Genomic DNA, 15,000 nt, shown 5'->3' with positions numbered 1-15,000 from the left:
CCGCTGTCGTTTAGCAATCGAAAAAAACTGTAATTCAATGTGACTTTAAAGTTTTCAAAAACAACGTGGCATTAAAACATAAAAATAGAGCCACCATCAAAATTAACATCACAATAACACAACATTACAACTGTAATATAATAATTCATTATTAAGAGTTCTTTAAACTCTTTTAAATCTGTGATTACATTGTTTTAATTTTTTGAGCCATCAAAGAGCCACAAATAGAAAATAAAGATGTGCAACAAAACAAGAAATCAAATAAAGACTTTCAGATAAATATCTTTTCATAAATTATTCATTATTAATGATGAGATCATTGATAATAATAAAATATTATAAAAAATGTAAATATAAAAAAGTTAAATATTAAATATGAATATATATACTATATCAAAATCAATATTCATATTATGTTTATTTGTTTTAATACAAATTTAGTAATTTATTCACGCCTTTCTTTGGTCAAAAAACAAAGTCACACAGATTTATGTCTTAAAAAGGCCTTTCATGGTAAAACTGCATGGGGGCGTGTCTAACACTGTATGGAAGCTTGTGGGAGGAGCCTGCTGGTGGGGAAAGGAGTATTAAAAGTCGTTGGGCGATAACATTTACATATGCCCGACATGAAAAGCTCCGAAAGTTTTCTGCCTGAAAGAAGACTCCCGCCAAAAGTTACGGTTTCCGAAAAAAAATATGAAAGTGCAAATTAATCACATAAAAAACACACCAAAAAAACACTTCAAACAGCCACGAACGAGACGCATGCTCCAGATATTCAGGTTGAAAAAAAGCGAATGAATCATGTGAAAATGTTTTGTTTTGCTCGTCCTTTTGTTTGTCGTCCTCCTCCCTCTCTCCCGTGTCCTTCATCCTCTCTTCCTCTCTTTGTTTACAACACAATCTCTTCTCCACAGAGGACGTTTATAATAGTCGACTGCGTCCAGCCTCAGACCGCAGCGGAGGGGGGGGGGGGGGCAAACTCCAGTGTAGACGGAGGAGAGAGAGAGGGAGAGGGAGGTAAAGGTGGGAGACAGACAGGGGTGGGGGATAATGAGATAGAACAAGGATGAGAGAGAGAGAGAGAGAGAGGTGGATTTGTTATTCTTGCAGGGTGTTGCACAGACAGACATTACCTCACACAGCTGCTGCAGTGAGAGGAGAGGGTGACAGTGTGTGTGTGTGTGTGTGTGTGTGTGTGTGTGTGTGTGTGTGCCGCCAGGCATAAACCTGCTCATAATAACCCAAAGCGCACACATCTGAGTCAAATGTCAGAAGCTTTTATCGCAGTGTGTTTCTTCCGCTCGTATCAACTCTCGTATTTTTCGTAGGGTTTTTGCCGTCGTTGTTTCTGTCGGTTGTTTTTGTCGTTTCCTGTTTCTTTAAGAAACACGAGAGGCGAGGCCTTCAGGTGCATCTGTGCCGTCTCACCTCGACCGTTTCATTTGCCCTTCTCTGTGCGGCAGGCGGAGTGGGTCAGAGCCGAACCACGAGGAGTTTAAGAACAGACGGTTTGGGGTGAAAAACTTCGCCGTCTGCCTTCCTATTATTTATTTTTTTGTGTCAGATCTCGTGAACAAAGCAGTGGAATAAAAATACAAAACTAAATTGTGCATTTACGATGTTCTCTGCGCACGTTTAAGCGCCTGTAATGAACTCTCACCAGGGTCGCAGCGCCACACAGGAAGTGGGGCACTTGTTGTTGTTGTTGTTACCGTGTCGTCAACAGGAAGTGAGGCACTTGTTGTCGTTGTTACCGTGTCATCAACAGGAAGTGAGGCACTTGTTGTTGTTGTTACCGTGTCATCAACAGGAAGTGTGGCGCTTGTTGTTGTTGTTACCGTGTCATCAACAGGAAGTGAGGCACTTGTTGTTGTTGTTACCGTGTCATCAACAGGAAGTGGGGCGCTTGTTGTTGTTGTTTGCGTGTCATTAACAGGAAGTGGGGCGCTTGTTGTTGTTGTTTGCGTGTCATTAACAGGAAGTGGGGTGCTTGTTGTTGTTGTTACCGTGTTGTCAACAGGAAGTGGCGGTTGTTTGGTCCCAATAATGTCAACCGTAGTTTCTTTAATGGCTGTTGTAGTTTTCTCTGCTTCACCTGGAAAGACCCGCCCATGTGTGGCATTCAAGGGGCTCGGATCGGTGCTTACCGAGGATGTGTTCAGGGTCTCCGATCTGACCAACGAGCTACCGAGACTCTGAATGTTTGAGGCGGAACGCCCGACCTCGTGCGTTGTTTACGCCGAAGTAAAAAGAAATAGCTAAACTGCCGACAAGCAAGATGTTGGGAAGACGATCTGTTGAGTAGCTCCTCTCAAAGCCCGCCCACTTATTAGCTGCCCAATCAAAAGCCCAGGATTTACGTCCCTCTAGAAACCGTAAAACCTTTTAAATATTATTTTTCTTCTGGGAAAAACTCTAAATAACGCAAATGAAATCATCTGGAATAGCGCTGGAATAATACTTAATGAAGAGGCGGATACCTTTAGCGTGATAGCGTCTGATTATTTGTCGATGATTTAAAAACTGGTGAGTTTGTAGAAACCGTCGTTTGACTGTCGGACGCTGATGAAGAAGACGAGTAGAGAATCACTCTTCCTTCTTCATTCTGCACTTCCGAGGACACACACACATACACACACACACACATACACACACACACACACACACACAATGCAGTCACGGAGGAGACGGATTGCTCAAGTCTGCCATTTTTCGGTACAGGGCTGAAGTCAGATTAGTGCTCGTCGTCTGTCTGCTTTTCACGGAGAAACACGTTTAATCCCCGTTTAATCCCACCTGCAACGGGATTGGCCAGAGCCTAAGACTCTGACGGCTATTACCCGGAATCCCGGCATTAGACACCGACTACCACACACACCTGGGCCGAGAGAGAGAGAGAGAGAGAGATTTTGTTTTGGGGATTCTGTGCTAATGATGCACGTCGAATTGAATTGAATTGAAAGCGAAGGAGGGAAGCAGGAGGACGAGTGGGAGAAGATGGTAAAAATTCATTTGAAAAAAGAGAGAGAGAATTAAAAAGGAGAGAAAAAAGATGGAGGGAGACGAGTGAAAAGAGAGACAGTGAAAACAACAAGCGCAGAATGAAACTGTTTGGACGAGGACATAGAAAAACCACGTGAAAACGTGCTTTACACATGAAGCATAGACTTCTATACAACCAGAGGAGTCGCCCCCTGGTGGTCAGGAGAGAGGATGAAGCGTTAACACATGAAGCATAGACTTCTATACAACCAGAGGGGTCGCCCCCTGGTGGTCAGGAGAGAGAATGCAGCTTTAACACATGAAGCATAGACTTCTATACAACCAGAGGAGTCGCCCCCTGGTGGTCAGGAGAGAGAATGCAGCGGTAACACATGAAGCATAGACTTCTATACAACCAGAGGAGTCGCCCCCTGGTGGTCAGGAGAGAGAATGCAGCGGTAACACATGAAGCATAGACTTCTATACAACCAGAGGAGTCACCCCCTGGTGGTCAGGAGAGAGAATGCAGCGGTAACACATGAAGCATAGACTTCTATACAACCAGAGGAGTCGCCCCCTGGTGGTCAGGAGAGAGCCTTCAGCGTTGTCGTTCCTCTTCAGGAGGTTGCTGCCTGTATGCTGTAACACTCGTGCCCTCGTCCCTGGCCTCTGATTGTGAAGACTCGTCTCACCTGACAGTGACGGGTCGTTACCACGGCGTTATCGGGGAGTTTCTGTCTTACAACTTGTAACCCTTTCACGTTGCGTCTTCACGTCAGAAAGGTTCAAAGTCAACGCTCCGGTCGGCAACAGTAGCTTCGCCGCTCACGTCACACACAAAAACAAGATGCCGACGAGGCTTCAGCTGCATTTAGAATCCTAACTGTACGAGTGTATGAATTATGCAGAGCGCCTTCCCAGTGGACGACTCGGTCTTATCTCGGTTGCCGGCCATAATAAATGTTTTAAAATCTCTCGTGGCGGCGCTGGAAGCAGCTGCGTGGCGTCTGATAAGCCTCCAAACTCAGGGATCTGTTACTCAGACGGGCTTTCCTGGATTGTATTTCATCTTCCCGGCCCGCCTCCCTCCCTCCTTCCACACACAGACTCTTCTTTAAAAAAAAAACCAAAGCCATTTTTTTAGTCTGGGCACCTTAAAAAAAAAAGACAATAACAAATGGATACCCCTGATTCTCAGAGAGAGGACGCGGTGATTCACCGGCGAGACGGAAGACAAAGACTGACCGCACCTGGCTGTCTGTTTTTTTGGCGACTCAGCGCTTTTTTTTTTGGACGGCGAACTGACTCGGTGCCAGATCGCCTATCGGTCTCCGTCTGCTGCCGGTGCCACGGCAACGCAGACAAACAAAGAGGAGCTCAGGCCTTTTTAGTACAGAAGAAGAAGAAGAAAAAGGCCTTAAACCAATAATGTGTTGAGCCGCCGGAGCCAGTTTTAGTTTTCACAAGCCGGGGTCAAGAGGGAGAGGAACGTTTTCTTTGTAGCCTTCGGGGACTTGTTCTATTTACATTGCATCAAACTAATTAAAATAAATATAAAAAGATGATTATTATTATCTGTGCATCCTCATAAATGTGTTTTTTTATTGCGTAAGAATTTTCTCGAGGCTTGTTTCTTTGTGCACGCTGTAGGCCTACTGTTTTTAAAAAGGGCTAATATTAGTTTTTCGGCTCAGTTTTAAGTACGCCGACAAATATTAACAACGAAATATGCAAGTTGACTTATAGCGGAAAAAAATATATTAAAAAACCCCCACATTGGCACAAAGTTTACAGACGTTTTCTTTTCTAGCTCGCGTTAGCATGACGGCGCGCTAAAAACAAAGATGGCGAACGTCACCGGACGGATTCAGACGCTCTCTGGAGAGAAGATGTTCGACCTTCACGTCCTGCTGGACGATCCGGCGTCTCTCCTCCGGCGTCTCTCCTCCGGCGCCGGAGGAGAAGTGGAACCATTATCTTCGTATTCAGCCTCTTAGCTCAGGCCTGGTGGTCACACTCCGGGTCAGTGCCGCCGCGGTCCAGCAGGGGGCGGCAGAGGGCCGAACACCTCAGGGGAGATGCTACCCTGCAATCCCATCGGAGTGAATGGTACTCAGGCCCAAAGGCGGACGGGATTTGAACCGTATCTTCTTGTTTTTAGGTTTGGAAGGAGACGCTCACAGACGTCATTGGACAATTACATTTTAATTCATAAACTCTTTAAAAAACTGTTAAAGGCCCACATTATGAGAGTTATTAGATTTATTGGTGGGTATTAAAGAAAAGAATAATATGTTTAGATATCATTTTTCTGAATTTTTTGGAATTTTTCACACATTCGACATCATCAGTACTGAAAACAGACATTATTCTGCCCTTTAATAAATCTATAAATCATAATTTACATCTACCAACAAAAGTTTCAGTTCCAAACTAGAGGAGTGAACAACATTAAATAGATGGAAAACACACTATGACGCTTTTCATGCAAAAATATATAGAACGTTTTATTTTCTGTTCACACTGTGCAGTGATTTTGAGTTGCAGATGTATATTTTTCTCTCTCTCTCCCCGGTCAGGGCTTTGCCGAGTCCGGCTGGGCAATAAAAACCTTTTTTAACATGCAACTATAAAACTCCAGCAGACCTCATTACAACGTTGACTCAGATGAGACGTGCTGTTCCCGTCTCGCCCCATTGGTCCCCGGAGCCTGTCAATCACGGAGGTGACGTAATGGCGTCTGGCTCTTTCGATTCCCTGCGCACCAACTTAGACCAGAGCTCTCACACACACACGCACACACACATACACACACACACATACACACACACACATACACACACACACACGTACGCACACCACTAAAATTCAATATTTGGAGTCAGCTTTTATCCAGCACCTCTGGGTTTTTTTCCAATATTTGTTTTAAAAGTTCTACATCCGAACACACCGTTGTAAAAAATGTTAACGAAGGTTAACTTTGATTGATTTCTTTGGTGCAGTGTTGAAGGAGAAGGCTGCAGGCGGCGTGCCGCTTAACGGGCCTGCAACGGAGTCGCTCCAGGGGCGACTCCTCGCCCGGCGTCGTGCGTTCACTCAAAGTGCACGTTTTGAGTCTCTGACGACATTGACTCTCACTCTCGTTTCCTACGTCGTCTCCCGGGCAACCGATCACACGACAGCAGACAGGAAGCAGAAGAAGGTGAAGAAGAGTTGTGTTTCTTTGTCGGGTTCTTTCCATAATGTCGTCACCACCATATGAGACACGAGCTCTTTTAGAGGTCTCCATTGACGGCGAGGAGTTGCTCCAGGCCACGACATTGCAGACTGCAGCGTTTTGTTCAATTCTTTATTACTGATAAGACCCAGGTTGAAAATACAGAAGTTGTTTTGCCTGCATGTGTAAGTGAGCAGGGCCGTGGTATAGGGGGACTTATATTTTGGCAACACATTTACGGTATAATATGCCGTGTTTCTTGTTCTGTCCCAGAACTTGAAGCAACTGAAGTTCCTTGAACCCATATGTGGGCTTTTCATCGGCGACGGATGCAGAACACGGAGGAAGAGAAGCTGGAAATCTTTCATTGTGAATCTGCTGCCGAGCGTTTTTGGATATTTATTTATTTTTGCCGCTTAAGGCCAACTCACAGCGTTTTAAAAAGTTGTCTTAATCGACTTAGTTTGGCCAACTTTCACATCCTGACTCTGAAGCAGCTGCAGTGCTGTGTAATCATGTTGGGGACGATATCCCATTACTTTAATACACTTCTGTTGTTTTAATTAAGGACTGTGTGCAAACTTTAGTAGCCTGTGTAAACCAATTTGCTGTTCATGCAAAGTAATGTCAACTTTCTTTTTGTTGTGATGGGAAATGTAATTAAAGGGTGTTTGATGAAGACCTCGAGATGCTGCTGACAAAAAGCTATAAGTGGACACAGAGTTCAAATTATTATGTTAAACACGCTTTATATACACTTTTTACTTACTTTACTTTTGTTTTGTATTGCTTTTTTGTTGAAAAGCCATATTTATTGGACCTGATCCACTTAGTCCCGCCCTGCTGTGCTGTGATTGGTGAGTACCAGTCTGCTGTAGATGGCAGATTATCTGGCATTAGATATGAGTTCCGACAACAAGAGCATGAACAAGAGTCGTTGGTGTGAATTAAGTTGTTAAATTCACTCATTTAGTGTCTAGTTAGCTAGCTAGCTTACAAATTCCACCATGATTTCATGCTTCACTGGTAACAGAAAATGAGCCAAACAGTTGAGACAACGAGGACTGTCCAATCACAGCACAGTAAGGCGGGACTAGGTGTCGAGAACCGAGGGCATATTTATTGAATAGATTTAAAGTAAAAAAAAAAAATGCCATTTGGTTCGTGATAATCAGATTTTCAGACAATGATCCCAGGAAGTTGCAATACCAAGTGTGGCCACTACGTCAACATGTCTTCACAGCGCTGCTACAAGGGGCTGATTGGAGCCCCTGTGGTTCTCTTTCAGGTCTTTGGCGAGCAAGTTTTTGTTTGGCAACATTGTGCATCATAAACACGTTAAAATCTCGACTGTTTAACTTTACGTTTAGTTCGAGAGCGAAACTGAAGTAATTAGCGTGTGTTAATTCCTGATTTGTAGTTTCTATTTGCGTTTCAAATGTATTGATTCTCCTAGAGAGCATACACATATATGTCGGCTACAAATTAATAATTCGTGGGCACACATTAGTAATCTCTGAAAGCCTGAGCGTGAACTTGTTAATTCCACATTATCAACATTTATGTATTCATGCATACATTATTTCCATGCCACATGCTCGGTAATTATTAATTATTTTATTAATCCTGCAAGAAGACATTTATTTTCACTGCAGCAGCATTTTTACAGACAGGTGTGCAATAAAATACATAAACATGCAAAATACATACAAATAAATATATAATATAAAAATGAGAAAAATGCACAATCTATAAAATATAATGATATTCAATTAACTAACGAAGAAAACAAAACAGTATGTGTTGTACACAGAGCTCTCAGCAGCACTATATTTATAATAGGAGAATATAAGACATATTTGTCTTCTTCTTCTCCTTCTTTCTTTAATGACTACAACACTGTAAATAATTTGTCATCCGTTTCCTCATGCATGCTTTACCGGGACTGTGGTGAAAATTGGATATGAGAGAGAGAGAGAGGGAGAGAGAGAGAGAGAGAGAGAGAGAGGGGGGGAGAGAGAGAGAGAGGGGTGAGAGAGAGAGAGACACTGAGAAATCCTTGGAGAGAGCGACAGAGAGAGAGAGAGACACCGAGAAATCCCTGGAGACATGGAGAGAGAGAGAGAGAGAGAGGGAGAGAGAGGGGAGAGAGAGAGAGAGGGGTGAGAGAGAGAGAGACACTGAGAAATCCTTGGAGAGAGAGAGAGAGAGAGCGACAGAGAGAGAGAGAGACACCGAGAAATCCCTGGAGACATGGAGAGAGAGAGAGAGAGAGAGAGGGAGGACCAGACAGACCTCCGGTCGCAGTTCAGTCGCCGGTTACTCGGCTGAAAACACGACCTCGTTTCTCCTGAGGAACGTTAACCGGACATTTAAAGTGTTAGTTGGACACTTTAACCGGTGCTCCGGTAGACCGACGAAGAGGAGGAAGAGGAGGAGGAGGAGAGAACCGAGACGGGAGGAGGACGGACCGGCTCGGAGGGGAAGCAGAGGAGGCTGCTGGGGAGAAAAAAGCGGAAAAAAGGGAGGATATATATTTTTTCTGGGGAGGAAGAGTTGGCTGCGCGTGTGTTCCTCTCCTTCTTCCTCCGCTCTCTCTCTTCTCCAGCCTCCCCGCCTCCCCCCGGAGTCTCCCTCGTCTGGAGGGTTAAATGTCTGGTTCCCGGAGGTTTCTAAATGTTGAACTTGATGGGTGTTTTAAACTCCACCTCCGCCAATGTCTCCTGTACGTGTAACTGCAAGCGCCTCACGTCCCTCCAGAGCATGGAGATCAGTGAGTACTCCCCCGCGTTACTTTACGTTTTAAATGTTATGACTGTCTATTTATTTATTGTCTTTAAAAAAAATGATGTTTCCCCTCGCTGTCATCTTGAATCATGTGAAGTTATTGTGCGTTACGTTTGGAGTTCCTCCCCCTGGACTGTAACGTCAAGTTCTCTGAATGCAGACGTCAGCTTGATTTTAAAAAACGAAAGACTACAGCTTCTTCTTCTCCTTCTTCTCCAGAGAAACCGCGTTTAAAAAAATACCCCCCCCCCAAAAAAAGAGCCATTCCTGATTAAGAAGGCTGGATCTGTCTGGATTTATTCAGGCTGGATTTTTGAACTTGAACCAAAACCGCAGAGCGTCCCGTCTCTTCCGCAGAGCCGTGTGTGCGTGTGTGTGTGTGTGTGTGTGTGTGCGTCCGGTTTTCTGGGTGAATTCACATCGTCCATAAGCTGATTTTGTTACATTTAAAATCAGTTGTGAGAAGCGAAGTTTGACTCGAGTGTGTTTGTTGGAACGTTGGCGGCGGCCGCGTTTGATCTCCACGGCTCGCGCGCTACATTTAATTGAAGGAGAAGAAGAAGAGGAAAAAGAGAAGAAGAAGAAGCGTTTTTTAGGTGGAAAATATATAAATATATAAGCTCTAAATGTGGTTCAAACTAGCCGGAAGTCGCCCCGGTGGAGGACGCTCGAGCAGCCGGGGAGCAGGAGGCTGGTTCGGGGGCGAGCTGGAAGTTTGTGTCGCGGCTTCGTCTCGAAGCCAAAAAGGAAAAGCCAGACGTCTAGCCGTCTGCCTGCCTGGGTGCGCGCGCGCGCGCGCGCGTGTGTGTGTGTGTTTGCGTGTGAGTGCCCGAGCGCGCGCGCGTGTGTTCATGCGTGTGGTCGTATATCCGGTATATCCCTGTGTTTATGTGTGTGTGCGCAGTGTGTCTATACATAAAGGGATATATATACATATACATATACATATATGTATATGCATTTAACAAATATATATATTTATTAATATATATGCATACAAATACATATATAAATATACATATATGTGTATAATTATGTCTAAATAATATATAATTTTTAAATGCATAAACATACATGTATATATATATATATATATAAATCTATATATGCATTTAAATATAAACACACTGCACACACACATAAATTAACATAAATATATATATTTATATACATTCTTTTATTTTAATGTTTTACATATATATAAATAAATATACATATATAGTGGTCAGGGCTTCTAGTCCCACTGGGGACGCCCCATGCTGGCAGGTATACAGTCCTAATGCTAAAAAGTCATAGATGAAAGCCCTGTATGTGTGTGCGTCTGTGTGTGTGTGTGTGTGTGTGTGGACAGAAAATTGTTATCCTAGTGCAATGTGTTGAATTCGGGCCTAAAGTCTGCAGGTTAATCGTTAGTGGACTAATCCTCGTCGGCCTCCACTGAGACGTTCATGTTTTGGGGCGTCGAGTCACAATCTGACCTTTTATCCTCCGTCACGTGCTCCGAGCCCATTGGTCGACGCATCCATGAAACAATGAAGATATTATAAAAACATCATCAAGTTTAGTGCATTATAAGAGTTCATGGAAAACTAACAACCAACAACCGGAAAGAAAGAAACGTAATGAAGATGTCGTGACTACAGAAAAACAAAATGGCTACAGACCTAAACAAGAAGCGTGACTCAATGGCGCCTTTTTTTTCATGTATTTTTTTTTTTACCTGAGATTTGTTTTGATTGGTTTAAAGGAGTTATTTCTGACAGGCTCATTTTGGATTTTCCAGTTTTTAAAAAGATTTTTGAAAGAAATGATCGCTGAGAACACGGTGACTAATGTGTTCCCCCGTGTGTGTATGTATGTGTGTGTGTGTGTGTGAGTTTGAAGGGTTAACGCCGGTGTCATCAGTCATTTATTTAACCTGCAGAGTGACCAAAATGTACACTTTAGTGAGTCGGACATGAATCTAAACAGGTGGAACCAGATAAGAATGCAGGCAGCACACACACACACACACACACATATATACACACACACATATACACACACACACTCAATTCCTCTTGTCTGGGAGCAGAGACATGGTGTTTAGTCTGGAAGATGGAGGGAGGGGAGCGGAGGGCGACGAGGACGAGGAGGAGGAGGGAAAAGAATATGTCGAAACTTAAGGAAATAAGATGTCGGCCAAAATAAATAAATAAAAACAACAGATGGGCGAAATAAAAAAAGCAGGAAACGGGGATCGAGGCCGAGACCAGACCGGCGCATCGCCGTGTGTTCACGCGTGAGCAGGACTTCGTCTCGAGGCCGTAACGGGGCGCGTGACGGGGAAGATGGAAGTACAGCGAGAGATCATCACCACGTCGTACACTCGAGATGCGGCCATTCAAAATAAATGTGTTAGAAAGTTCTTCCTCTTCCATCTGATGGGGAAAGCGCTCGGACATCTGAGGAGCTGAAACTCGAGTGACAACAAACACGGAGGAACAACACGGTGGCCATTAAGAATTATCAGCATTAAGAGTTATCAGCTTTAAGAGTTATCAGCATTAAGAGTTATCAGCTTTAAGAGTTATCAGCATTAAGAGTTATCAGCATTAAGAGTTATCAGCTTTAAGAGTTATCAGCATTAAGAGTTATCAGCATTAAGAGTTATCAGCATTAAGAGTTATCAGCATTAAGAGTTATCAGCTTTAAGAGTTATCAGCATTAAGAGTTATCAGCTTTAAGAGTTATCAGCATTAAGAGTTATCAGCTTTAAGAGTTATCAGCATTAAGAGTTATCAGCATTAAGAGTTATCAGCTTTAAGAGTTATCAGCTTTAAGAGTTATCAGCATTAAGAGTTATCAGCTTTAAGAGTTATCAACATTAAGAATTCTCAGCATTAAGAGTTATCAGCATTAAGAGTTATCAGCATTAAGAGTTATAAATTAAATAAATTAAATAAAATAAATAAAATAAATAAAATAAATAAAATAAATAAAATAAATAAAATAAATAAAATAAATAAAATAAATAAATAAAATAAATAAAATAAATAAAATAAATAAAATAAATAAAATAAAATAAATAAAATAAATAAATAAAAGATAAATAATGAAAAGAAAAGAAAAAAAAGAAGGAAAAAAAGAAGAACAAATTAACAGGCAGCATAATCCCGTCCCTTCCACCTGCAACAGCTGGATGTAAAAGCATGTAACGGCCAAGTCGCGTCCCGGGGGGCAGGCTATGTCGCAATCGAGAGTCCCGGCGGCGTCCTCGTGGCGCCTGTGTGTCCCGCACGTCGCCCCTCACCTGGATCCGTGACGCAGGTGGACACGTACCCGTTACAGCCCTCTGGCATGGAAGAGAGCAACACACACATATGCAAAAACACATCTGTTCTTCTGAGCGGCAGACATTGCTCGTCAAAGCACATGACATTAGCATTACTCACGGGCCGGGGCCATGTGTGTGTGTGTGTGTCTTTGTGTGTCTGTGTGCAGTGAAGTCATCGTATCAGTTCCTAAGAATCATTTCCTACCAGCAGCTTGGTTTCCCTGTACATTTGTTGCTACATGTCTGGCAGTCAGTGGCACCTCCGCAGTCTGTCTCTGTAGCCAACATAAATGTTGTCTGAGCGTGTGCGTGTGTGTGTGTGTGTGTGTGTGTGTGTGTGTGTGTGCAGGTGTGTGTGTGAGTTCAGCTGGAGGGTAGCGGTATTTATTTTGATAATTGAATTCAAGGAAAAGAGTCAGAGTGTTCCTGAAGTGGGGGGGGGGGGGGGTAGAGGTGGCGGCACAGGGAGGACACGCTGTGACTGGGCTCTACATTCCTGTACAACCCGTGTGCCCATGAGCAAGTCACAGAATCTCTACTTTTCATACTGTTCAACTTTTCTGTCCGCTTCTCTCTCGGAAATAAGTTTTACTCCCAAATTTTTTACAATTATATTTAATCAGTGAGTGACGATGTGGGCTCTGAACCCTGATGGGCGGGGCTTAGGGAATTATCGGTTTCAATCGTATTTTAATGTTGTTGACAACCTTAAAACATGTTGGTTCGGGCTTCATTTTTAATTTTTTCCCTCCTCACAAACAAACCTATAGTTCCACTGAGAGGCCTTTTGGCCGCCGGCTTCACCTGAAGAGCTTCCAGGTGTTTCTTCCACCCAAACCACATCCAATGGAAACAGCTACACGCTTGAGTTCGAGACACCATTGAGTGAGAAATCTGACGATAAAGTGACCTCAAAGTAAATATGGCCAAGTGTGTTTTAAAGCAGTCAACGCTATTTACTTAATTTTCTAGCTGGAAAAATACAATATAAAGCTCTTCTCCCACCGCGTGTCATTCTGTCACGTCACGTGTCACATGACCAAACGCATCCCGCTCGAGCTCCCACAGGACGCAATACATATTATATATATAAATATATAATATTTATATATATATATATATATATATATATATATATATAAATATATAAATATATATATATATAGTTCCTCATCAGTCTGCGGTGCAGCGCTACATCCCGAGGCCTCTGATCGCTCACCAGAACAAGCGACTTCTTCTTCACGACCCCAAAAATGTATTTAAACCGCCCCGATGTCAGCAGGTTGGGTTATACACACCGTTCAAAGGATCGGCCAAAAGATTAGTAAAAGAATCTTGTAGCGTTACAAGGTCAAAATACTACTTATAATTTAAAAAAATATATTCAATTATGATGCAGAATGACCCATCTCAAGAAAATCATTATATAATAGTAATTGTATTTTTTTGAAATAGTTTTTTGGAATATTTACTGCCGGGTAGTTTTAACCTACGATAATACATATTTATTTATGATAACATTTTGTAGTGGAAGTATACAGAATGGGAAGCACTCAAGTGAAGTCCTGAGACACAGATAAACACTTTGGGAGGAGGCGTTTTTTCTAATCCACCTGAAAATGAGCCTGAAGTTAAGACGGCCGTTCGATTCCGTGGCGTCGGATCAAACGGGGGACCAGCGGTTTGTGCTTCTGGCCTCTTTTAGTTCTTTGGATTTTGCTATATTTCCTCCTCCTCCTCCTCCTCCTCCTCCCGTCTCCCTCCTCTTCCTCTCGCTCACTCAGTGATTCATGGAAATTAAATGATGGAGTCTGTTCTGGCGGCCCTCCGAAACTTATTATGTATACCGCTCTGTCTGGCTGCCTCGGTGCATCTGTGCTCTTTTAACAATTCTGTTTCCACTTTTTCCTTTTTCTTGAAGGAAAGAAAAGCGGGAGATAAAAAACGTGTTTACAAAAAGCCAGTGTCAATTATTTAATAGTAATAAATAAATATATATATATACTGTATATATGTATATATATACATTTATAAAAGTTATAGATATATTTATAAGAAATTGTTGATATATATTTAATAAATAAAATATATATGTATATACATATTTTTAAACATACATGTATATATATTATTATTTATTAAATATATGTATTTATATATATTTATATATATAAATAAATATATTGAATAAATAATAAACATATTATATATTTATATATTATTATTTATATATCTAATTTATTAAATATATATATAAACATTATTTTGTAGTGACAGCTAGCATCGTCCCAGAGCCAGAAGCACTTTTTAATCCTCGCGTGAGATGAACAGATATTTATTTTGTCCCGGAAGATATTGTTCATTCGCCGAACCAAAACCAGAACCAGAACCAGGACTGAGACCCGCTGCAGTAAAACAAGAGGTTTTCTAAAAGCACTCCGGTACACTACCGCCTTCGTCCACAGGGGGCGCCAGAGTCAACACATTACGCAGTTTCTCGCGGTCTCATTCTTGGCCAACTTTTTAAATAATGAATCCACTGTGGTGGTTCTGTCTGGGTTCTCTTGAAGGCTCACGGGTATCGTAGTAATTTAGACATTTCTACGTTAATAAATGCTGAACGAATTAAAATATACATTTTAACCCTTGTGTTGCCTTCGGGTCAATTTGACCCGATTCAATGTTTAATGTCGGT

General features: G+C 42.3%; 1 protein-coding gene across 1 annotated transcript in view; it reads left to right on the top strand.

Moving 5' to 3' along the window:
• Nucleotides 1-8,492: 8,492 nt before the first annotated feature.
• LOC130208983 (protein TMEPAI-like) overlaps nucleotides 8,493-15,000 on the top strand; it is a 27,758-nt gene continuing 21,250 nt past the window's right edge. The window contains exon 1 of the mRNA XM_056438459.1: nucleotides 8,493-8,975. Coding sequence (XP_056294434.1) covers nucleotides 8,879-8,975 — 97 coding nt within the window. The 5' untranslated portion in view covers nucleotides 8,493-8,878. The remainder of the gene's footprint in view (nucleotides 8,976-15,000) is intronic.

This window comes from Pseudoliparis swirei, chromosome 18 (assembly GCF_029220125.1).
Source record: "Pseudoliparis swirei isolate HS2019 ecotype Mariana Trench chromosome 18, NWPU_hadal_v1, whole genome shotgun sequence".
Classification (NCBI taxonomy): Eukaryota; Metazoa; Chordata; class Actinopteri; order Perciformes; family Liparidae; genus Pseudoliparis; species Pseudoliparis swirei.
The sequence above is the reverse complement of the archived record's forward strand: the minus strand, read 5'-3'. Positions and strand labels throughout refer to the sequence as shown.